General features: G+C 45.6%; 4 protein-coding genes across 5 annotated transcripts; 2 read left to right on the plus strand and 2 right to left on the minus strand.

The window, feature by feature from the left end:
• Positions 1–8,324: 8,324 nt before the first annotated feature.
• On the minus strand, positions 8,325–11,814 carry ACRALDRAFT_1078928 (uncharacterized protein; the record flags this gene model as incomplete). The annotated part of the gene is made up of 7 exons (XM_071018834.1): positions 8,325–8,351; positions 8,402–8,407; positions 8,777–8,793; positions 9,159–9,162; positions 9,283–9,363; positions 10,587–10,611; positions 11,018–11,814. The coding sequence occupies 7 exons, from the start codon at positions 11,812–11,814 to the stop codon at positions 8,325–8,327; spliced, it is 957 nt and encodes a 318-aa protein (XP_070879317.1).
• A 650-nt stretch (positions 11,815–12,464) lies between these two features.
• On the minus strand, positions 12,465–17,026 carry ACRALDRAFT_1067117 (uncharacterized protein; the record flags this gene model as incomplete). 2 transcript variants are annotated; one of them, XM_071017410.1, is made up of 12 exons in its annotated part: positions 12,465–12,734; positions 12,846–13,187; positions 14,155–14,352; positions 14,437–14,650; positions 14,743–14,831; positions 14,924–15,425; positions 15,497–15,605; positions 15,735–15,751; positions 15,790–15,816; positions 15,953–16,117; positions 16,232–16,439; positions 16,906–17,026. In XM_071017410.1, the coding sequence occupies 12 exons, from the start codon at positions 17,024–17,026 to the stop codon at positions 12,465–12,467; spliced, it is 2,262 nt and encodes a 753-aa protein (XP_070879318.1). The 2 variants fall into 2 exon arrangements, with proteins under 2 accessions (XP_070879318.1, XP_070879319.1); XM_071017411.1 differs by lacking the exons at positions 12,465–12,734; positions 12,846–13,187; positions 15,735–15,751; positions 16,906–17,026 and adding an exon at positions 15,683–15,724 and having other exon boundaries at positions 14,140–14,352; positions 15,790–15,883; positions 15,940–16,117; positions 16,232–16,521.
• Positions 13,555–13,955, plus strand: ACRALDRAFT_2015379 (uncharacterized protein; the record flags this gene model as incomplete). The annotated part of the gene is made up of 3 exons (XM_071019802.1): positions 13,555–13,620; positions 13,690–13,870; positions 13,915–13,955. 3 exons carry the CDS (start codon positions 13,555–13,557, stop codon positions 13,953–13,955), a joined length of 288 nt encoding a protein of 95 aa, XP_070879320.1.
• Positions 17,027–19,320: 2,294 nt separating the features above from the next.
• Positions 19,321–23,355, plus strand: ACRALDRAFT_1073788 (uncharacterized protein). Its single transcript, XM_071018150.1, has 5 exons — positions 19,321–19,984; positions 20,181–20,771; positions 20,863–21,861; positions 21,932–22,750; positions 22,819–23,355. Exons 1-5 carry the CDS (start codon positions 19,337–19,339, stop codon positions 23,092–23,094), a joined length of 3,333 nt encoding a protein of 1,110 aa, XP_070879321.1. The 5' UTR covers positions 19,321–19,336; the 3' UTR covers positions 23,095–23,355.
• The last annotated feature ends 195 nt before the right edge of the window (positions 23,356–23,550 follow it).

The raw sequence follows: 23,550 nt of genomic DNA on the forward strand, positions 1-23,550 counted from the left end.
AAGCTTTTTCTTACCGCGGTCTATAACTACGCGGAACTATTTATAGGCCTTAGAGATACGCTTATAAGAGCGATGCCGGGCTATCGGCGTTAAATTATTATCTATTATATAAATACGCTTATTATTATTCTATAGTAACTAAGTAGCACCTAGTATAAAATCGGGGATTTAACGACTAATTAGTATAGAAAAACGCCGAAGAGTCGGCGAACCTATAGCGACGTATTACTAATAACCCCGGGTATAGGCGACGTAGCGACTAGCCCCTATACTATCGCCGGCCTTATCGAAACAGTTAATACTAATATATAAATCTAGCCGAGAAATATAAAATAAATAGGGAGCCTTATCCTTAACGACCGATTCCTACCCGTTATCGGTATTATATTATAGCTCGCGAAGAGCTATAGTAACTTATAAATTAACCGATAATATAATAGTGATTAGTCGGCGTGATAATATTAATATTATTGATAGTAATAGAATTAAGATAGGTAAACTAATAATCGGCGAATAGTCGGCGATTATGATAATAGAAGATAGTTATAGGAAGAAAAGTAGGAGCTATAAGGGAAATTATATAAGGAACTATATACTCGCCGCTAAACGGTTACCTAAGGCTAGGTATATTATCCGCGAAAGGTTAGATAACTATAGGTAATAATAATAAGCATCGCGGAGTTTTTATAGTAATATTCGGATAAATCACGAGGTATATAGTCGGCGATAGAACACTAAAAAGGTAAATAAAAGGAGCGGCCACTCTTTTTCCCTACGGGTTTTTAACGAGGGCTCGCGTAGAACCAGATAAAGATAATTAATCGCGATAAACGCGTAATTAGAGGCATCACGATAATATAAGTCTGCGGGACTAGACTTATTAGGGGGGGGGGGCAGTATAATAAGATAATCGTAGACCTATCGGTATATAGTCGGACCGATAGCCGCGCACGGACCACCGATCCGAACCTATCTCTGTGTGTACGTTAAGGGATCAGTTTAATCCCTTAAGTTAAAGTCTTGGTTTAAAGTCAGCGCTTAGTTAACGAATATACTGCGATTACTCTATGGTATTAAGCTATCGAGCCTTTTCTGTGATATCTTTTCCTTGACTGAAGTCTACGGACTTTCCTTTTGTTATATACTCGCCCTAAGGGTATACCTTGGTTTCCCGCTAATAAAGCCACCGGCGGAAAGGCGCCTAAGAAGGGTTTAGCTTATCGGGCTATTAGGAAGCAGCTAGTTTCGGCTATAAAGAAAAAGCGCTATAATAAGCCGTGTAATAAGTAAACTAACCTATTTACTAATTTAGTATATATACTAACTATACTATAGCCGTTATATTACGGGAGATCCGTAGATATTAGAAGTCTAAGTAACTTCTGATTCTATATGCACCCTTTATACGCCTAGTAAAGGAAATTTCCTAGGATTTCCGGCTATATATACGCTAGCAGCGCGACGCTATCCTAGCGGTTTAAGAATTAGCCGAATAGTGGCTAATAACACTTTTTACTAGTAAGTCTAATAAATTAACGTAATAAGGAAATAGTAATTAATTAACTAATAATAACTAGTATCTTAAAAGGCGGTATTCTATACTAAGAGGGTTACTATTAAGGCCGAAGATATAGAGTATATTAAGACTATTATATAGATAGTTAACCCGACCCCTCTATTCGGCTAAGAAATACAGTACTTAATAAGTATTATATTTTTTATTAGTAGGGGGGGAGGGTTATTATAGAATAATATTATAATAAGCTAATATATCCCTAATATATTTTATATCCTTCTCCGTGACTATAATCCTGTTTATATAAATCGCTGCTATTTAAGTATATTAGAATATCGTTATAAGCTAAGTCTCTGCCGCTTCTTAAAGTGCCCCTATTACCGTTACGTATACTTATAGGTCTATCCTCTTACTTATATCCTGGATTACCTCTCGGATAAGCCTCGTAAAAGATAATCGGGGAATTAAAAGATCGAACTATCGCTAAGATTAACGTATCTCGATTAGACCTATACTCTATTTATTAGTAAGGAAATAAAAGAAGAAAAAAGAAAAAAGAAAAAAGAAAAATATACTCTTACTCTTAGGCCTGCGCCGCACTGTTTAAGAGGTGGCCCTTTTTGCTTGCTTTGGTATTTTCTTCGCCGTCTTTATTAGAGTCTTCCTTATAGTCTAACGGTTAACCCGCTTCTTTATTTATGTTTACGGACGTCTTTTTTACGGTATAAGCCGTTAAATAGGGGGCTTACCGGTCCCTATTCGTGTAGCGGTCTATGCCCTTAACCGAGGGCGTAGAGATAGTGGATCCGACTAAGGAGTAGATCCGCCTAGCTGCGTAGACGACTCTCCTAATTACGACGGTTCTCTAGATTATAAGGACTCTTTTAACTATAGAGTAGGCGATTATATAGTGGATAATCGTTCCGGCTATATAGGCTATAATAATAGCGAAATAACTAATTATTTAGTATCGTAATACTAATCTACGGGGCGATTAAAGTTTAGAGGTAGAGGCGGTAATTTATATATAAAGGAATCTTTAGAAATATTATTAGGACTAGGACTTAAAGTCTCTGATAGAGGGGGGGTTAACGGAGGGGAACTCGATTAAATTACTAGTAGTATTTTTATCTATATAAGGCCGCGTAGTAGGAAGATATAAGAGCGAGATAAAAGAAAAGAAAAAGAGATAGATAAATAAAAGAAAGAGGAGATAGGTTATGGTCCAGGGGTTCTATATCTAGTACGTAATAGTACCCTATTAGTATAACCTAAAAGGGATAAGGTAAACGGGAGGCGATGGAAATAAGTTATCTTTTTGTTTTTTATTAGATATATTTCCTAGGTAAAGATTTGAACATAAAAAATAATTAGATTATGGATAAAAATAATTAAAACGTAGATAAAGTAAGAGAAAATATATAAGTAAACCCTTGTAAAACGAAGACTTCGAAGCACGGCTTTCGCTTATAGCCATAGAGTTAGACGGTGCCCCCCCCGGTAGGTAAGCCTATGTAATAGTAATTAATAGCCACTATATATATAACCCGGATAATACTACTAAGTAGTAGGCGTGGATCGATTAGTAGAAGACGATAGGATGGTTCTAGGACTAGCGTGGAGCTGGCGTTCTAGAGGAGACTCTTCTACGGCCTATTATCTAACCGATATCCTGTAGGGTAATAAGGAGTGCCGATAAGTATTTTATTAGCGCTAAAAGATAGGTCGGAACACCTCGCCTAATCTATAGGGGTTATTATATATACCTAAAGTATCCGAACCTCCCGCCTAGATAATCGAGTAGCACTATTACGGCGACTAGGCACCTTAGATTAGAGGTATATAGGGTAGTAGTATAAAACAGGGCCCTATATAGGGAGCGGAATCGGGTAAATATAGGTCTCTAAAAATATAGTACTCGATATAGTAATTAAACTAATAAAGTGAAGTTCGATAATATCGCTAGTACTAGATTCACTAACGCCTAGCTAGGTCTTATTATAATAGTTACTATATATACCTTATTCTTTAATATAACTATAGCCCCGGGATTTAAGTTCTTCGTGGAATAGCTATATCCCGGTTTCGCCGCCTAGATTCTATACGCTAGTACTCTTACACGTTGGTTTAGGACCTATACCGGCGAGGTTATCTCCGAATAGCTTCGGTAAATCCCCTTATAGGTATATATAGCGTTAATAATCGACTACTAGTTAACCCCGTTTATAAACTTTAATTTACTTAGTATTATAGTGCACTAGATTAACGAGAAATAGAACCGCCGGTAGCTGCTCCTTGATATCGTTAACGTCTAAGGCGATAATACTAAGATTAGGTTAAGTACCCTGGTTAGGGAATGCCTATAAAAGTATAAACTCTGGTCTTAAGTCCGAATAATAACCTCGGATAATAGCGGTCTATTTAACGTAGATCGAATTAAAGAGACTATTCGTGGCCTAATAATATAAGACGGCGATACCTCGCCTTCCTTTAGTGACTTCACGATATAGAGCAGTAGCAGGATTCGGTATATTCGGTGTATCTTTTATATTATCTAACTTACGTTAAAAGACCTCTTAAGTTGCCTTAGACTAGGCGAAGATAATAACGACGATATAGTTAGACACGGATTTAACTATATTAAAATAGTAAGTAATATTTATATTTAGTATATTACTTATATATTACTAATATAATAAAAGGTTAGGAAGCTTATAGTATATATTAATCGCTTACCTAAATAAAGGCACGCCTTTAAATAACTATAGCGATAGATTATAGGCCGGGAAGATACTATGCAGTTAGTTTAAGATATTAGGTCCCGATAAAGTTTAACCTATCTAATACTTAAGCGGGCGTGGCGCCTTCGCGCTATTATCCACGAATATATCGGCACTATAGATAAATCTAAGGGATTTTAATAGCTTACCGAAAAGGAGTAGACTTAGATCGGGTTTATTATCGATATCACGAAATTCTTTACTTAGCTTATAAATAATATAGGTTCCTAGTCGATTAGAATAGTCTAGAACTTAACCGAGACCTATATCGTATTAAATAAGTGGCTAACTCGCGTCGATAGTCTCCTTAAGGAAAATTATAGCGATAATTAGGTAATAAAACTCCGCGAGGGTATTAAGCTTATAAAGGAGAAGCTAGCTAAATATATCGGTTTTATATAAAGCGAAAATAATATCGACCTTTACTCTATTACTAGTCTTTTATACCCGATCTTAGAGGGCGAAGATAACTAGCGCTTTACGGATTAGGGGAGGTTCTTCGAGGCACCTACTAATTATAACCCCTAGTAATAGGCTATTCGCTTCTTAATAATAATATACACGCTATACTATAAAGAGTATGATCAGGAGAATAATAGGGTAATAAATCGTGCGAATAGGGAGCGTCTTAGCTTTTTTATTAGTGCGTTACTAGTTAGCCCTACGCGAGTAAGTTAACTACCCTACTTAACTTATCCGTTAAAGTAAGTATTTACGAAGTACTAAAGGATATACTAGAGGCCGGCACTAAATTCGGATAATAACTATATTCGTGTAAAAGTAAGAGAATTCTTAGCGTTACGTAAGTAATTCCTTTTTTTTAATTACTATACTAATTACTATATTAATTACTATATTAATTACTCTATTAATTACTATACTATTAATTACTAATATATATAATAGGGAAACGGCCTATAAAGACGATTACGGAGTTCTAGAGACGGAACGAGAGCTCGTATTAAGGCTTCGCCGCCCTAGCAAAGGATCTATTTTATATTCCTCCCTTAGCCGTTAATATTAAACGAGTATAAAGCTTTATAAAGCGGGTTTATATACCTTAACGATCCAGGCTTATACCTAAGACTACCGCTATAGCTCTGATTCTAATAACCTGGTATAAGGATCTAATAGTACCCGAGAGACTAATTCCGTAGGAGTATAAAGATAACGATCTGAATAAGGATAATCAGGATAACCTTCGATAACTATTTTAGTATATATATACCCCGGGTAATATTAGGTTAGAATTATTCTATTTATAATTAGTTAAGGATTCGCCTAAGCTACTAAGTCTTTTAACTAGTTAACGCCCTCTTAATTACGATATAGCGGATAGGGTAATAACCGAGCCTTAGTTAGACGCCTTATCCGTGATCTATACAGTAGGGCTACAGGGCTAATAAGGGCAGTAAAGGTAACAGGAGCAATAATAGCAGGAGCAAGACTCTTAAGAGTCGCAAGGCTCGTAGCATATATAGCTAGGATCTATACCTCCTAGCTCTCCCCCGATATCTTAATTCCGTCTTTAATCACCGAGTAGCTAAGGCAGAGATAGGATATAGGTATCGATAAGGTCAGGGCGGCGGGTAACGGCTTATCGGCTAGGAAATTAAGGATATATTAGTTTATACGAATATACTAGGTAGATATAAGTTAGTAATCGTCTATATAATATAGTATTTTGATTTTTAAAATATCTTTTATTAAATAAATAAGTGATTATAATTAACTTAATAGATAGAATAGTAAATTTAATATAATACTAGTTTTATATAAATACTAAAAGATAAAGACTTAGTTATAGAAACTTTTTATATAATATAGAAATACTATATTATTATTACTATATCTATACCTATTTAGGCTGCTTAATTAGATATCTAGGGTTATTCCTTTTCTAAAGAAAAATTACGTCTAAGACCGGATAAAACGCCTTTATAGAAATACTATATAATATAGAACTTTTAAATCTTATATAAAATTCTATATATAATCTTAAAACTAGAAGGGGAAAGATAAAGTAGTAACTTATAGACTATACTATCTAGAATATTTAAGAATATATATCTTATATAGTATAATATCTTATAAGATATAAATACTGCGTTTAGGTTATTAGCTAAGATATATAAAAAGTATTATATATTATAAATATATTTTAGCTATTATATAAGAATACACTAAATATATAATATATATAAATATACTCTAGTATATATATTATACTTTAACTTATATATAATATCACATTATAATAATATATAAGCTTAATATAGTTTATATAATTACGATTATATACTTACAAGATATCTTAGTATTATATATTAAGTAATATAATATAAAGTTATAGTCTATATATATATATTATAGTTATATATATATAATATATACAATAGCCTTTAATGTATAAATAGAATCAGTAATAATTAGGATTTTACTATATTATTATATATATATAGTATAATATACTAAATAATAAGGTAAGCCTTAAAGTAAAATAAGAATTAGATTCCAGATATATAATATTATATACGTTAGACGATCTATTTATATTATATTATTATTTAGTATACTATTCTCGCCTAGCTAAGCTAAACTAGCTATCTAGGCATTGTATTATATTATAATTAAGGTACTATCTTATACTACTTAATTAATATAGAGTTAATTATATATATCTAGCTTAGAGAATATTCCATATATAATTATTACTAGTAGACTCTTATAAATATAATATATATTCCTAGATATTAGTATTAAGTAAACTTATACCTACTTTACTTATTACTTATATTCCTTATACTCTAATATAAATCTACCCATAAGTCTTATAGGAACACTTATAGGCTTCTATTAATACTAATTATATATTATTTATAATTCTATAATCTAGGACTAAATATATAAAATAGTTAGCTAGTTAAAATATATTGGAATATATAGTATATAGTATAGTATAAATAAAAGTAAAGCTATATATAGTCTAGCTTATATAGATATCTATATCTTATAATTAATAATATAGTATTATATACCTAGAGTAAATTCTTAAAACTTAAAAAAAGCAAAGTAATACTACGTTTAGTTATATTATAGTATATATTAATATACTAATAAAGCCTTGAAAGTATAATATACTATAACTCTTTTTATAGATAGTAGTTAACTTAGTTATAATTATCTAAATTAAATAGTATATAAGTACTAAAGATATTATTATTAAGATATCTTATAATAGACTATAATAAAGCGATAATAATATTTAATTAAGGAATACTTATACTATTCTTACTTTAATATATAATAATATAACGAGTATAAGTAAGGTTAATATAAGGACGTATATCACGAGCTAATTATAATTTTAGGAGCGGAAAACGTTATAATACTATTACACCGCCTACTACCACCCTGTATAAACTCTTACTATCCTATTACTTATCCTTAGAGGCGATAAAATCCTTCGCTAAATCTGCCTCTACTAAGCCGCGGAGGAAGTCACGCGCCTACTAGATAGTAATACTAGATAAGGCGGTTTTAAGATCCTGACTATCTAATAGAACCGCTAAATATAGATATATTAGTAATTAAAGAATATAGTAATTAATATAGTACTTAAACTTATAGGAGCGTCGATAACGGTTCACGAAATCCCTAATAAACCGAATTTACTTCTTCTAGTATAAAAGAGGCAGATTAAAAGTGGCCTTTTTACGAAGGCGGGGCACCGTATAGTCCGTTAATAAGCCGAGACCGACGGGCCGATAAACTATATTAGCCCTAGTACTATTAGTTAATTATTCGACTTTAGTATAGGAGCTTATAACACACCTTTTACGCTTTTAGCGGGGGAAAATAGCCCGGTTATTAAGCCGAGTAATACAGCGAATCATAACTTTCTCGAAATCGGTCGTGATATCTTTAATATCGATAGGGGGCCCCTGATAATTAAGCGCCCCTAGCTTATACGCTAGTACCTTATAGTATAGCTTATATATACCCTCGGCAAAGTAAGTAGCCTAAGCCTATTTAGATCCGGACTCGGTAATAGCCTATTAATATTAGTATACTCCTAATACTAAGGGATAAACAGATCACTTACCCTGAACTAGAGCCGAAGGTTAGAGGGCGCTTTTACCTTACTAGTAAACTCGTTATACTAACCGTGCAGAAACGCGATAATTAGTTCTAGGCCGCTATTATACGGAATCTTAAATTTATCTAGAAGACTATATAGCCACTTTATAATAACGGACTTATTAACTAATCCCTCCTCGATATCTTTATTATAATCGTAGAATTCCTTCTTTATAACCCAGACTATAAAATACTTAAACGGCAGGGCGGCCTTTATTCTATTATACTAGAGCTTATCGTTTCTGGTTTTAACTTCGACGTTAAGTTTATCGCCCTTATCGTTAGACTTAGCGTCTTCCTAGGCGGCTTCGGATTTATTAGCCTATCTGGCCTCCTTTACCGCCACCTCGGTATTACTAGATATTATTAGTTTTTAATTACTATATTAATTACTATATTAATTACTATATTAATTACTATATTAATTACTATATTAATTACTATATTAATTACTATATTAATTACTATATTAATTACTATATTAATTACTATATTAATTACTATATTAATTACTATATTAATTACTATATTAATTACTATATCGAGTACTATATATATACGTACCGTTTATTATCTAGTTACTACTTAAATACGGCTAACTAGGCCTTCTACTACTCCTTAGATATATTTTTATACTCCGTAGAGTTTTTAAACTACATAATACAGCGGGACTTCTTCGAAGTCTATTTATATTTAATATTAAAGATCGCCCTAGTATTAGGATTTATACGGTCCCGCTACTCTTAGGCTCGCTTCGTGTAGGGGTTCTCCGAATATTCGGAGTCTGCCTTATATTCTACGTAATAAGATTAGTATAATAAAGATATTAGGGAGTATAAGGGATAACTTACTTCCTATAAATTTAGGTATAGTGGCGGCGGTATAGTAAATAGAATAAAAGGCGGTGGTGATGGCGATGCTCTGTAACTAAAGAAAAGGAGCAGGATAGTTATAGGAAGGAGAGTCAGGGAAAAGAAAGATAGCTCGAATAACGTTCTTTTATAATAGTAGATATAGGTAATAATATAATAAATTAGGTATACTCTCTAAGATATCTCCTATAGGCATAACAGAATAGTTCTTTAATTAGGTATACTTTATTATATTATAACTAATTGTATTATCGTAATAATAAAATCTATTATCGTATACTAAATATAAGCCCGAATATAAGGTAAGAGGTGAGCTGTAATAGAAGATCGTGCCTTATCCCCTTAGTAGCGCGAGGGGTTTACTTTATTCGACTTCGGCGCCCTGCTAACCGTTACCGCCTCCCTGCTTATCGCCTCCCTGCTTATCGCCTCCCTGCTTATCTAAGCCCTAGTTAGGCCCAGGGGCTCTAATAGGCGTACCTAATAGAGCCGTTAAATATAAATAGTTCCTAATAGGTACCTAGTAGAACCTAGTGGCTTAATCAGGTCGCCTAATAAAGCCTATATAAACGCAGTGGGTTTATATAGGCGGCCTAATTTGACGTCTGGGCTTTGCCGGGTACCCGTTAAGATCTGTTTATACTTAACGGCTTAATTAGGTACGCCTATCTAAGCCCCTGGGCCTACCTGGGACACCCCTATTGGGCTATAGCTTTATATATGGGTCCAGCCTATTTGGTTCTTCTGGGTTTTGCCTAAGCCTATATTGAATCCATTAGCGAAAAGTCTGTATTTACAGTATGTCGTTATATGGCAGTTACGGAGGGAGTGGTCTGAATTCATCGTCTTGATCCTGTTCGCTATTAGATATTAGCTATTTCGCCGGTGCCGGAAGACCCACCACCGGACTCCTCGGCCGGCTCGGCGAAGTGGGGCTATTCGGGGCCCGATTCGGATCCGGCTCGCCTGGGCGACGGTTTCCCAACCCGAAACAACTGGCTGGGTGCGTATAGCGAGCGACTCGGACCAGCATAGATGTCCTATTCCGGAATCCGGTCGTGCTCGAACTCGTTTGCTCGACTTTGCCAGCTGTTGCGAAGGCCATTCTTCGCAACCGCCTAGCATTGAGCACTGTCAAAACTCATTCGAACCGTCAAATGGGCCGCCCATTGGGAAAGTGGACAGAAACCAGTAGAAGCCTGCTTATTTCAATTGGACCCATGCAGTCCACGGGCTCTAATGGGCCGGCCCAGTAGGACCTCGTGGGTTTTGACAAACCTTGCAGGAGAATCTCTTATATTCGCTGATGTCGATAATAGTAAGATGTGAATGTGTATTTAGCTATAATAATGAAAGCGTTTCACCTCCCAGCCATTAGCAATTGATATCATCGTCAGGTGCCATCCTCGCCTTTGCTGTAGTTCAAGTGTTCTCTGTGCTCCCATTCATGGCCGGCCCTCCCCTGAGCCCCTGAAGAATTGATGCCATGCCACGCTTAAAGGTGCAAATTCATGAAAGCGGCTGAAGGTGTAGAGTTCAATCCGATCATCTGCAGTCAATCCCCCCCTAGGACTCGGCGACTCGCCGCGGGAACTTTACCCACATACTCTCCATGGAACCAGGTACGAACTTGACCACCTCAGGATCTTCAAACAACTGTCACCCCATACCACCCAGTCCACAAACATAATTAGTAATTACAGACTCACAGTGGTTTGAACTCATCCGGCAACGGCTTCTCTTCAATCCAGCCAAGCACACCTTGCGCAAAGAGCTCCGGGAACTGTAAATCCCAGGCATGCAACGCCTCACGCACAACCACGGCACGGGAGCCGTCCTCCGTCGCGCGGCTTCTGAGTATTTCACCAATTTTGGCCATGCCAGGAACATCATCCTGTTGACCACCCGCGACAAATAACGTCCGAACGCGAAGCTGTCCTACCTGCTCAAAGTCCAGCGGCAGTATCGACTCGTACACTTCTCGGATAGTCTGCACTGTGAGGCTCAGCCGCTGATCCTCCAACAGTCGATCGTGCCGTTTCAATCCCGTTGCGGATGCAATGTACCAGTACATCCAAGTCGGAAGCAAGTGTACAAAAGCGCTCAACGAGCAGTAGATGAGGCTGGGGCGTTCGGCCATCCATCTAGTCCAGCCCTGAAAGGGCGACGCACCCGTGACGAACAGGGAGATAACGAGGGACGGTGAGTCGAGAGCCAGGCGCTGTGCGACGTAGCCTCCCATGGAAAGACCGACGATATGCGCCTTGGACCCTTTCGCGTGTGTTCGGATGAGGCTGGCGACGTGGGCGGCGGAGTTGTCGATAGTTGCGGGGCCGTGGGACCGGGACCGGCCATGGCCCGGAAGGTCGGGGAGCAGAAGATGGTACTTGGAGAGGTGTGGGACGACAAAGTCCCATTCCCGGCTGGAAGAGGTGGCGCCGTGTAAGAGGACGATCGTGGTTGTGTTAGACTCGTAGAAGGAAGTAAAGGCGATGGGATCATCCATTTCCAAAGACACGGCTACCTAGTCGCGTACGTGTGAAGGACAACAGTAGAGAAGGAGGCAGGGAGATAAGCGGTAAAGGATTGTATTTAACCGCCGTTAGTATAGACTGTAGTGTAGTTGACCTTTAATATCTGGGGCTGTCGTTCTAAACATGCTCTTCGGCAAGGTTAAAGACAACTGAACATTCAAGAGCGGCAAGGGGGCAGATATATAGCCTAAGGAGTAAGCACCGGGAAGTGGGCCACGTGCATATACGTTGCAGTGTTTCCGAACTAGGCAAGGCGTTGGCTTGATCCGTTATTTACGAGAAGCCGCAAAATACGACGACTGCAGGAGACAAATAATCGGCTCGACACCAAGAACCGGCCACCCTGCTACTCTGTAGAGTCGGGACGTGACAAGGCACCATGCGTGAACGGTTTCTCAGTCCGACAACCTGCCTATAAGCACGCCAGGCGAGTTTTACGGTCACCAGGTAATTAAATGTCCCGTCCTGGCGTCAAACGCCCTCGGCCTCCTCAAACACCAGACGGTAGCCAGCACGAGTTCCTCATCGTGCATAAACGACGCCCCGTGCTCGCCACATAACCGCCCCAACATCAATTCTGATCGTCCAATAACAAAACATGGTACGCGACAGCATCTTCGCTTCAGTTTCGAAACCTCGCCATGGCCTCTTCCATGGTCATCCCTTCATGAAGGGCTTTCAATATTCTCCGATCAACCGTGGCGCGCTCTTCACAGAGAGAAATGGCGCGTTCGAGTAAGGAAGGGGGAACAACCACGACGCCGTCCACATCGCCCACCAGAAAGTCGCCAGGATGGATCCAGACATCTCCATCGAACTGCAAGGGAACATCAATCTCGGAAGCTCGACTAAAACCGCTAGAGCCGAGAATGGAAGTATCTCGAGCGAAGACCTGTACCGTCCAAGTTAGCGGGGGGGCAGACATGCAATGCGCATGTACCCAGCTTGATCTCTCACGAAAAGACTCGTATTAACATGGCTGAGGTTGGCATCAGCAACACACCGGGATATCCTTCTCGCGGTGTTCATTGAGATCTCGCACCCGACCATCTACCACAACGCCCTGAGCACCCAGGAAGGCCGCCCGAGTAGACATCAAGCCGCCCCAGCAGGCCGAATAGAGCCCCTTGGGCTGCTGGACGTACATGACCTTCCCGGCCTCGTTGTAGTCGGCAAAATGTCGGCCAGGCTGCGGCGCGCTGGTGTCGCTGGCCTCGACCATCTTCACCGTGACTGCTGGTCCGATCATCTTCCGCGACCCGGCGCAGAAAGTAGGGGACCACATGCGAATGCCGTTGAGGAAGCCTCCGTACGGATGGCCAAGCTTGACGAGCGCATCCCCGATCTACACCTGGTTAGTCGCACTCTCTCGGCTAGCGTGGACGAAACCTGGAGATCCGAGCGGGATGCTAACGTCACAGCTGGTAAACCGGGCTAGTTGCTTTATCACCGACGAGGATACCATGGCTTGACCGTGTTGGTTGGTTTGATGAGAACTGGCGTGAGGCTGTGACTTTGACAAGTGTAAGAGAACAAAGCGGCTATCGGGTCGTCTGTCCCGTTGATGAAATTGTTTTGCGCCGGGGGCGTCACCATGGAGTCATTATGGTAGTGGATGGATTACGACCCAAAATCTGACTCTTCCCCAAGGACACCTTTGTAAGGGGCCCATAGTCGCGCACTATTGCGGGTAGTGGCCTGCTAGCGAAAGTATGCTATTCCGAGACGACTCTCTAGTCCCGACTCCCAGTCCGACACCGGAAGGTCCCAGGTTCGGGGTTGACACGTGGCTATAACTTATCCCCAGACTCCAGACTACTATTAGTGGATTTCAACTTGGACCGGAGCAGGAGACGACTCACTCGAGAGTTTCAGGTTTGGATGCCGGCCTACCCAACCTCCGGGTTGCCGTAGACCCACCGGTTTCCCGGCGGACGTGGGGCCGATCTCAAGGGGATGTTACTTTTCTTTACTTTGCTGCCTTGACATCCGGGCAACTCATCAGCGGCAACCGTGGCGGTGTAACAGGTTACAGTAGGAGAAATATTTCCTTTAACCGTGTCTCGGAATAGCGTCAGGTATAACGACAGAACCGGCACGGATGAGCATCTAAGCCCGCGCCTCTAGGGTATTTCTAAAATGCTAAAGTCTATCCCCATGAATCCTTCATCAATGACATCAATGTCGTAGCAATACATTTTGTCAACCCCGCCGACTCCGGCACGAACCGGCATTAACCTCATCCAACATGGCAATCAAGTACAGCACATTTTCAACATGGGTCCAGACGCGCAATGTTATTGCAACCATACCCAAACCCAATGGAACAACTCCCTCCAGTTATCTCTTGTGAAGCCCTCGTCAGGGAACTCCAGCCTTCCCTTCCGCTTCTCGCTCGCGGCTTGCACGGCACCGCCCAAATCCAGGGACCTTTCCAAGCCCCATTTGGAAAAGCGAAGGCCGTGTTTCCGTAGCCTGTAGCCCATTATGAGGAGGATAAAGATGGGAAGCTAGGCGTACCAAAAAGTCAGCTTTTGTTTCTCCAGCACGATCGACGCTGTATATTATATATCCGATCTTCTGCAGTCACGTACGCTGATGTAGGCCGAGATGAACTTCCTGGCGTTAAAGGGCGTCTCTAAGAAGGCCCCTACGCCATTGAGAAGCATCAATATACCGCAAGATACCATTCCGTAACAGGCTTTGAGCCATTGGCCGTGCGACTTGTACGGATACAGGGGGTTGTTCCGGTCGTAACTAGCAGCCTGGACTTCGGACGTGGTCTCGTATGTCTTGGCATCTTCGAGGCTGTATAATAAAGAGTCAGCGAGCTCATGGACATAGAGCCCGTTACAGATCCTGAGATCCCATGGTAGATCAGGGCCCAGGGGCATACTTACGTCCTATAGAAGCATAGGTATGTCGCGCAGATGGTGCCGTACACAATTAGGTACGACACGGTGCAGTTGTTGGCCAGCTCATCCAATCTCTGCAACGGAGTTTAGAATCTGCCCACTTTCTGGCATCACGTGCATCCAGTCGTAATACAATGGAAAAAGGGACATGAAGGGCTGTACGCACCGCGCCTGGTGAACCTGAGCGGCCCATGTAGCCGATAAGCATCACGGCAGAAGTCATCATGACAGCGCGCATGGGAACGCCCGACCGACACTGCCTGAGTCGTCTGGTGATGAACTCGGGGCCCGTCTGGCCGCGCAGCGCCAAGGTGTGCAGCACCCTCGAGGCGATGTAGAGGGAGTTGATGGCGCAGGTGAAGGAGGAGAAGACGAAGATGGCGTTGAAGGCGTGGGCGGCGGCGGGCATGCCGGCCTCGACGACGGCGATGATGAAGACGGAGCGCGAGCCGACCGACTGGCCGCCGCCGTTGAGGAAAGGATGGTCGGTGGGGACGAGGAAGGAGGCGGTCAGGACGCAGAGCGTGTACAGAGTGATGATGCGGATGTTGATCTTGCGGGCGGCCATCTTCATGCTCTCCGAGTCGGAGAGGGCGCGGCTCTCGGCGGCGGTGGCGGCGAAGATGTCCATTCCTACAAAGGAGAAGAGGACGTTGATGGATGTTGTCCTGGTGACGGCGGCGTAGCTCGTAAGCACGGGAAAAGCTGTGTCGAGAGGAATGCGTGACATTGGTCTTACCAAACGCCGAGGAGGGTGCCGACGGGACCGGTGATGACTCGTTGGACCTCGTTCTCCTGGTCGCGGACCGGGTAGTTCAAATTGAAGAACCAGTAAGGTGAGTTCCATACTTTTGTTTTTACCATCGGTCAGCTTTCGAGCTCATCATTGGGGGAGGTGCTTCTTGAACGTGAGAGGACAACATACACTTTGTTCCCAAGGCGGTGTCATAGTACGCCTCTGCATTTGCTGTAGGTACAAGTTAGGACTAAGGTGCTGGGATGGAAAAGAAAGTAGGGAATCTGGCGACTTACGTGCACAAACGCCCAGGACGAACATTCCTAAAATGAGAACGACGATGAAGGCGAGCTTGAGGCTTCCGAATATGTATTCCAGTTCTCCAAAGTACTGAGAGGCGTGGTTAGCGGATGTGATGCGATCGTGGTCCCCTTGGCGATGCTCACTTTGGCGGGAAACAAGTTGACAATGATGACAATGACGAGGAAGGCGGTGATCCAGACGGCATTGTCGACATTCTGGCCGGTCTCCCAGTTAAGAAATGTCCTTCCGTCGTCGTAGCAAAATCGGATCAGATTCGAAACGGCGACGAGCTGCGCAGCGGCGAGGACGGTGTAGGCGAACCTGATGGGCCCAAGCGCAGTCAGCAAAGATGTCAAATAAACCTCCTCCTTTTCCCCCCTTTTCCTGGTCCCCCCCCCTTTTTTTTTTTTTTTTTTTTCTTCTTCCCAGTCTTACCAGTACATCCAGCCCACGGCCAAGCCGACACCGCGATCGAGGAAACGGCGGGGAAACTCCATCATGGGGGCATTGACGGGCATCAGAGCAGTCATCTCACCCAAACTGGAGATGACGGACGAGATGACGGTGCCCATGAGGAGGTAGCAGAGGACGGCGCCGCCGGGTCCTGCACCGGCAATTGATCTGCCACTTCCGAGAAATAGACCTAAATGCCAAGAGAAGCGATTGTTGTGTGAGTCTGCGTTTCGGAGGGCTTTGCGACTGAAGGAAGGGTGGTAAGCTACCATTTCCGATCGTTCTGTCAAGACAAACGGTGATCATGTTAGGCCGAGAACCACAACAGGAGGATATTTTGTGTCGCACAACGACGGTGTACGAACCCCGAAAAGGCTATCATCTAGTTTCGTGACATGGCCGTCAGTTTTGTTGCCCTGATTGGAAGTGAGTCTCGTAGGAATGGTCCATGGTCCATGGAAGGGAGGTCTCGCGGGCTTACATTGATTTGCCTCTCGCTCAAGACGCGCCTATAGCAAAGGAACGTTGCGTGTCAGCAAAGGTATCATTGACCTGTTGGAAACCCTCGCGACGCAAAGTCCGAGCAAAAAAAAAAAAAAAAAAAAAAAAAAAAAAAGCTGGCTGTTGATGATCTGCCCCATACCATAGACTCTCACCTCGACGCTCCCTCCGGCCCTCGTTGGGCGGACCCTCGTCTACGTCGTCTGGATGTGGAGAATGGCCGCTGTGCATCGCATGGTGCAGGATCTGAGGAGTGGCGACCATTTTGGGCTCCATGGTGAACACTGGCGACGAAGATGTGACGAGGAGCCTCGTCGTTGTAGGCACGGGTACAGCAGTACCAGGCAGGACTTTTTCCCAGTTCTGGGAAACGGGCCAAAGAAGAGCAAAAATTAGCCGGCAAGAATCAGTCCATAGGACACTGCCAGGACAGGGTCCCTTCTTGGCCTTATAGGATGGCCTGGCTTCCAATGTCCAATTTCCCGATCCGTACTGGATGATCATCAACAGAGGGGATTGTGCACCATTTGCATCTGCTTCCCCATTCGAAAAGTCCTCCACCCAAGGACCAATGTGCCGCGAAGGGCACGCGAGCTTGCAGGGGTATATGCAGCAAGTGCTGTGGTAGGTAATCATCTTGTTGCGACGTTGCACCGTGGTCTTGGCTCAGACGGGCCAGGGGCCCCGGCGCATGAACTAGGGCAGCACCTAACCTGGCACGGCGAATGTACTCCGTGAAAACGGCTATTCCTTTCATTGTATGATGTCGCTTTTTCCAGGTGGAAAAATGTAAATTCGTTAATAATTAATATGTCGATAGTTCTGTCGGATTTTACGATGCCATCTAGGAGTCGAGTTGGGGTCGAGACAACGTACAACGTCCATGCTTGTTGTGAGGCTCCGGTACATGCAGTACACTACATGGATCGATAAGTGGTCGGCGATCAAAGCAAGTTTCTGTGGATTTACGTTGTAGCATGGCGCATGCTCCGCCGTGGCGGACCGGAGGAAATCGATCATATAACGTACAACGTATCCGTGGTTGTGGCTGAGCTAGGCTGATTACATACCGGTAAACCAAAACGTTGGGCACAACAGCCCGACAGGCTGGGAGGGTTTCACGACGAGTCGATGCGTTTCTAATAGTAAGTACATATTCCTTCTTCATTGTCGTTTTGTTTCTACCTCTGTCCCCGAGGACATTCCTGTTGACATACGAAGTACCTGCTTAGCATGTACAGGTACAACGTACATGCACTCCCACAAGAAAGAACGATTATCGAGTTTGCTCCACCAATAACTGGGCGCTAATCGCTATACAACGTACACACGTGTTGAATGGCGTAAGGGCGTACATATCTGTGATGTAACCCTACCTCCCACCTGAGTACCTCATACTCAACGCCAAGGACAGCCAGCTACGTTGTACAGGGCACATCGTAGCCGAGTCAAAGCAAAAGGCGTTATATTCAGTAAAACGTACGTTGTACGTGTCGACTTTGCTCGATCCGTCGATGTCTGGTACATTACATATGTACAACGTACTTACTGCAGCATGCACATGCCCTTCCATGTTCCGCTAGGTACTCGAGTCTCTTCTCCATCCTCAGAGCCCCAGCAGAGTTTCTCATAAGGTAGGTAATATACCTATGTACAGTGGATTGCCCCCTCCTTAATCTACCTACGCACGGGTGATCTGCCCGGGAAGTGACGACCGACTTTACACTTGCTTAGAAGATCCCAATCGGCTCTTTTTCTTTCACTCTCTTCCAGCCGCCTCTTTTTCTCCTTCCTTCCTCTTACTCTCTCGCCCGACCTTTGATCATCTTCCTCTTTTCTCATCACACAGTCCATAGGACTGCCGATTCATCGTAAGTCCAATCAGTCGCCTTTCTATTCGCCGAGTCATCCTAACATTCAACTAATCACCCACTCGATATCCTCCAGTCGCGGCTTACGAAAGCTCACGAAAATCTACGAAAGTCGAGTTGATTCAGCTGTGGCTACTAGTCGGCAAATCAAGGCCGCAAGACATCAGCCAGGGAAAACGAAGAAGAAAGAAAGAAGAAAAAAAGAAGAGGAAGGAACAAAAGGTCAAAACAAAGACCCAGCAACGGGCGGCCCCAGCCCCGCATCGACAGGCTCGGGTACGTGACCTTCCGGGTACGTCCTTGTACGGAGAGTGCCGTACCGTCACAGTCCCGCTACAGGCACCTACAGTACACTACAACGCAACGTACGCTGTACCGGTACAACCACCCCACTATCTACAGCGCTAAAGCAGCACGGGGTCAGGTGGTCCGAGTCACTTAGCACGCCCTTAGACATGCCCTGGATCTACCGTCCCATAGCCTGTCACAGCACATCTGTCATCGGATAGCCTACCGGAGCCACCTCCTCGGGGGCCCTCTGAGACTCTCCCTCCCTATCGTCCGGGGCGACTCTCCACTGTCCGGCACTCTTCAGCCGAACACGCCCCAGCCACCACGACATGTGCTCATCGACGCATATCATCAGGACACATTCTTGTCCGTCGTGGACCTTGCGCCCTGCCGCTCCTTTGCTCCCCACGCCGTCCACGTCGTGATGGCCTCGCCAGGCCCGTCGTCTCCCATGTTCACCCTTTTGGTAGACACCTGGAGGCATCTATCCCTCCGCAGCGACGTCGACGACATCATACTCGAGTTGCTCGGCCGTTTCTCCCTAGAAAGAATCCACGCCGGCACCACCACCACCTCCTCCCCCGAGAACAAAGAGGCCTACCAACGCCTCGTGACATCGCTCCTCTCCCAGCTCAACGTCATTTTCTACCTCCAACGTCTCACTCTGCCCTCGGATTCCCACCAGGTCGGTCGCTTCCTTGGCTTCCTCGTCAGCTGGGAGGTGGCCCTTCGCTCCGTCGAGTTTGTCTGCCAGGTCGTCACCGAAGGCCGCGATAGCCTCTGGGACGCCCGGTCCGTCAGGGACAAATACCTGCCCGACTTCCTGCTCTCCGCCCTTCGCTTCCTCTCCCTTCACCCTCGTCCTCCCGCGAACCAAAGGGCGAGGGGCCGCCGCAACCGCTTCGCCCGCATTCACAAGTCGCTGGAACTTGTCGCCGACGCCTACCCGGGCCCCAAATCTTTTCTGCTGGTCGTGTGCCAGGAGGTCACCGCCCATCTCCAGGAAGACTCCAACGCTTTTGCCCTCCCCCACCGCATGCGCCATGAATTGCCCAATTTGGCGTCGGAATTGGTACGTCTCGTCTGTCTTTCTCCTTCTGGTTAGACCCTACCTATATCATCGCGTTTTAAACGACAAGGAAGGGCCCCTTGACCCCACTCTGATGGGACGGGACTTCTGTCTGGTCCTTCGGTTGTTTAATTACACTACAACGTAGTCAGTACCTGCCTTCGTCTCACACCTCTTCTCACCCTTTGGTGTTCATTAGTATCCCCTTCCACGCTGCTTGCTGCCCCCTTACATTGCAGACCTCGTGCCAAGCTACGAACTCCCTGGCGACTGGCTCGCCCAGTTCTTAGTTCTGCGCGACGTCTCCCACTTCGTTGTCGGCGCGTCTATACAGTACACCGCCAACCAGGAGTCCCGCGACGTGCGCCTCCAGACATCGTCGGCGAAGGCACGCAACGCCGTCCTCAACGCCGCCAACAACATCCGCCTCCCCCGCCACCTTTCCGAGACCGACCTGCTGGCCACCTTTGACGCCATCTTTCGCATCATCCTCCCCGACACCCTTGGCATTTCGCGACGACCCTCCAATGACTCGCACCCGGACGATGACGAGCTCGACGCCTTGGGCCTCTTCTGTGAGAGGCTCGCCCAGCGACAGGCCATCCATCGCGTGAGCGACATCGACCTCAACAACGCCGTGGCCCAGGTCACCAAGGAGATTCTTGCCCAGGATGACCCGTCCGGTGGCCAGTATCACATCACCGCCCACCCTGGCTTATACGTGCTGAACTGCTCGGCTTGCCACCTGGTCGGGGGGTCCCAGCTCAGATCGGCGGGCATCAATCTTCCGGTACGTTGCGAAACGACGAAAATTCCAGCAGCGAATAACAACACCGTCTTGGGCTGGTAGCTGACGTTTCTTTCTTTCTTCGTTTTGTCAGCTTGATCCCGGAGAAGCCCTCGAGATTCGTATCCCCCCGTCATCGACCTGTCCTACCTGCGGCCAAACCGTGACCTTGGCCCGCGAGGTGCCTCTGGCCAGAAGAGTGTGGGACCGCCTCCGCCATTTCGAGCATGACGTTGAGGCCATCAACGCCGAGCGACACCTACCCACCCAATTCCAGCTGGAACCACCAAGGCTTTGCGCCGGCGGAGCGAGAGGGGGAGGCCATGGGAGCAGTTCAGGGGAATCGACCCACGCCTCACAGTACACCCGCTTCGACTCCCAAGTGACCTCTCCGTACCCCAGCACCACCACCACGTACTTCGCACCCGACACTTTCCAGCCCAGTGGCCTTTTTCCGCACCACAACTTCTTCACTGTGGCTGGAAAAGGGGGCATCTCCGAGCAACAACAGCGACAACAACAATCACAGTACTCAGCGGACCAACCCCAACTCAGGAGGAGCCTTTCCCATTTTACAAGGCCGACGCCGTTTATCCAGAGCTTCACCAATTTTCGGAAACCAAGCCATACCCCCAGCGACCAGCTGTCGCCCCTTTCCCCTACCGACACCACCGGCATGTACTCAACAAGGACCGCCGAGAAAAGCAGGTCGCGATGGAGACTGCCCTTTACCAGCTCGTCCAGGAGACAGCCTTCGGTCGCCATCTCGGGTGGCGACTCGAGCTCCCTGTCGTCTACGACCGCCGAGGATCAAAGGCTGGAGGAGATCCCGTTGGGTTCTTTGGTTTCAGCCCAGAAGGCATCCAGCAAAAACAGCAAAGGCAGACCAGCAAAGAACACCATCAACGTCCACCTCTCTAGGAGTTCGACGTTGGCGCTCTTCTGGGCTCAGCTTTCTATACAGCTATGGGACGTGGGCACCTCCCCTCCCACAATGACTCGGTCAATTTGTACCGCAAGTCCTTGTATTCTGGCCGCAGTCGGCCGACGCTACCTGGCCTACATTATCGGGACCAGGGACCAGAAATTGACGGCAAGAAACCCAACCAACCCCAGGAGTGGAGTTCCCGTCCTCTCGTCCACGCTAACACGTGCACCCATAGGTCCGCCTTGTCAACCTCGTCGAACCGTCATCCCCCGCAGCCGAGTATCGTATACCTTCATCGCCCTGGTGCAAGAGCATCGCCATCGACCCACAGGAGAAATGCGTCGCTGTAGGTTTCGAGAATTCAGTCGTCCGCTTTTTCAAAACAGCAACAGACTCGGAACAACCTCAAGAATACCGTCTGCACGATTATTACCACCCGGAGGGCCGGGCATCTCCATCCGTCGACACTCTGGCCTTTTCCGACGACGGGCTCTCCCTAGTGGCCAGCACCAGGAGTGCGAAGAACGGCACGATCCAAGTCTATCTCTGGCGGTTCCCCTTCCTGGACTTCCAGGAGCTGGTGACGTGCCGGTACCCCGTCCCGCTGCACGAGTCGGAGGATAACGGGGTGACTTCGGCGATATTCCGACCGGGTCCGGCCCATGAAGCCGAGAATCTCGTCTGCATCTCCACCTGGACGCAGTCCGGCACCCCCGTGCTGATTCAGCCCCAGGACGGCCACAAGAGCGAGATCAAGACCGACATGCCCGGCCGTCATGGGAAGCTTGGCAGCCGGATCCAATGCGCCGCCTTCTCGCCTTCGGGCAAGGAGCTGGCCATGGTGAACGACAAGGGGCACCTGTACCTCGTCTCCAATCTGGACTCGAGCCCTGTGGATATCGTCAAGAAGGCAACGTCCAAGGAGCTGACGGCGAAATCGACTTCGTTTTCCATGGCGTTCATGACGCTCGCTGAAGAGGAATCCGTGGTTCTTGCCTGGACCGATGCTTCCAAGGCGACGGCTTGGGTTAAGATGATCCCGGCAACACATCGGGTGCGTGTTTCGTCCTTCCTTTCTCTGGAAATGTTTGGGGATGAGTACTGATCTTGTTTTTCCCTTAGAACGAAAGAAGTACGCCGATACCTTCCGGCGTTGTGTATGTCGGATCGGCTGCCCAGCCCCGAACCCAGCTCCCGCAGCTGCAGACGCAGCAGGGTCCAAGGCAACCAGATGCCGAATTACCGGGGAACCTTGCGATAAGCGCTGAACTCTCCGGGGAATGTATAGAAATTCCCCAACCTCCGGTGGAACTTGCGACGTCGGACCAGGGTCTGCCGCCCGAGCTGCCCGACAAGACCCAGAGGACATCGAGGGGCGTTTTTGATCGGAAGATCTAGAGGGACCGCTTCGCCAGCGGTAGGTAGTGGACCGTTGGGTGAGGACTGCGATAACTCGGTCTATAATGATAGGGTGAAGCGATGAAATATCGAGCACATATGTGACCATGAGAAGATGTATGTGTATAATGCCTTGACCCAAAGGTCGTGGGGCTCTTTTGCGCACGCGCGTGCGGTAAATAGCTGCACATGTGGATGGCATGTAGATGTCAAGCCACTTCCTGACTACAGGAGAAAGTACACAAATAGAAAAGACACCGCAACCCAATTCCAATTTCTCGGTCTTTTGACTTGGATCTATCATCAGCGGCAATGCCGATCGGGATCAGACTACACGCTCGGCTTTCTTCCGGGCGCGCATGAAATCCAGTGAGGCGACACCGGCACGTGGAGGGAATATGGACCTAGTCGCATCCGCGGTGCACCGTGCAGCAGCACGACTTTGGTAGTCCCTCG

The sequence above is a fragment of the Sodiomyces alcalophilus genome (assembly GCF_042370955.1).
Source record: "Sodiomyces alcalophilus JCM 7366 unplaced genomic scaffold ACRALscaffold_1, whole genome shotgun sequence".
Taxonomy (NCBI): Eukaryota; Fungi; Ascomycota; class Sordariomycetes; order Glomerellales; family Plectosphaerellaceae; genus Sodiomyces; species Sodiomyces alcalophilus.

Coding starts and splice junctions, on each gene's coding strand:
- ACRALDRAFT_1073788 (XM_071018150.1), top strand. CDS start 19,337: ATGGCCTCGCCAGGCCCGTCGTCTCCCATGTTCACCCTTTTGGTAGAC. Junction 20,772..20,862: donor CGGCGGGCATCAATCTTCCG/GTACGTTGCGAA, acceptor TCGTTTTGTCAG/CTTGATCCCGGAGAAGCCCT. Junction 22,751..22,818: donor TGATCCCGGCAACACATCGG/GTGCGTGTTTCG, acceptor TTTTTCCCTTAG/AACGAAAGAAGTACGCCGAT.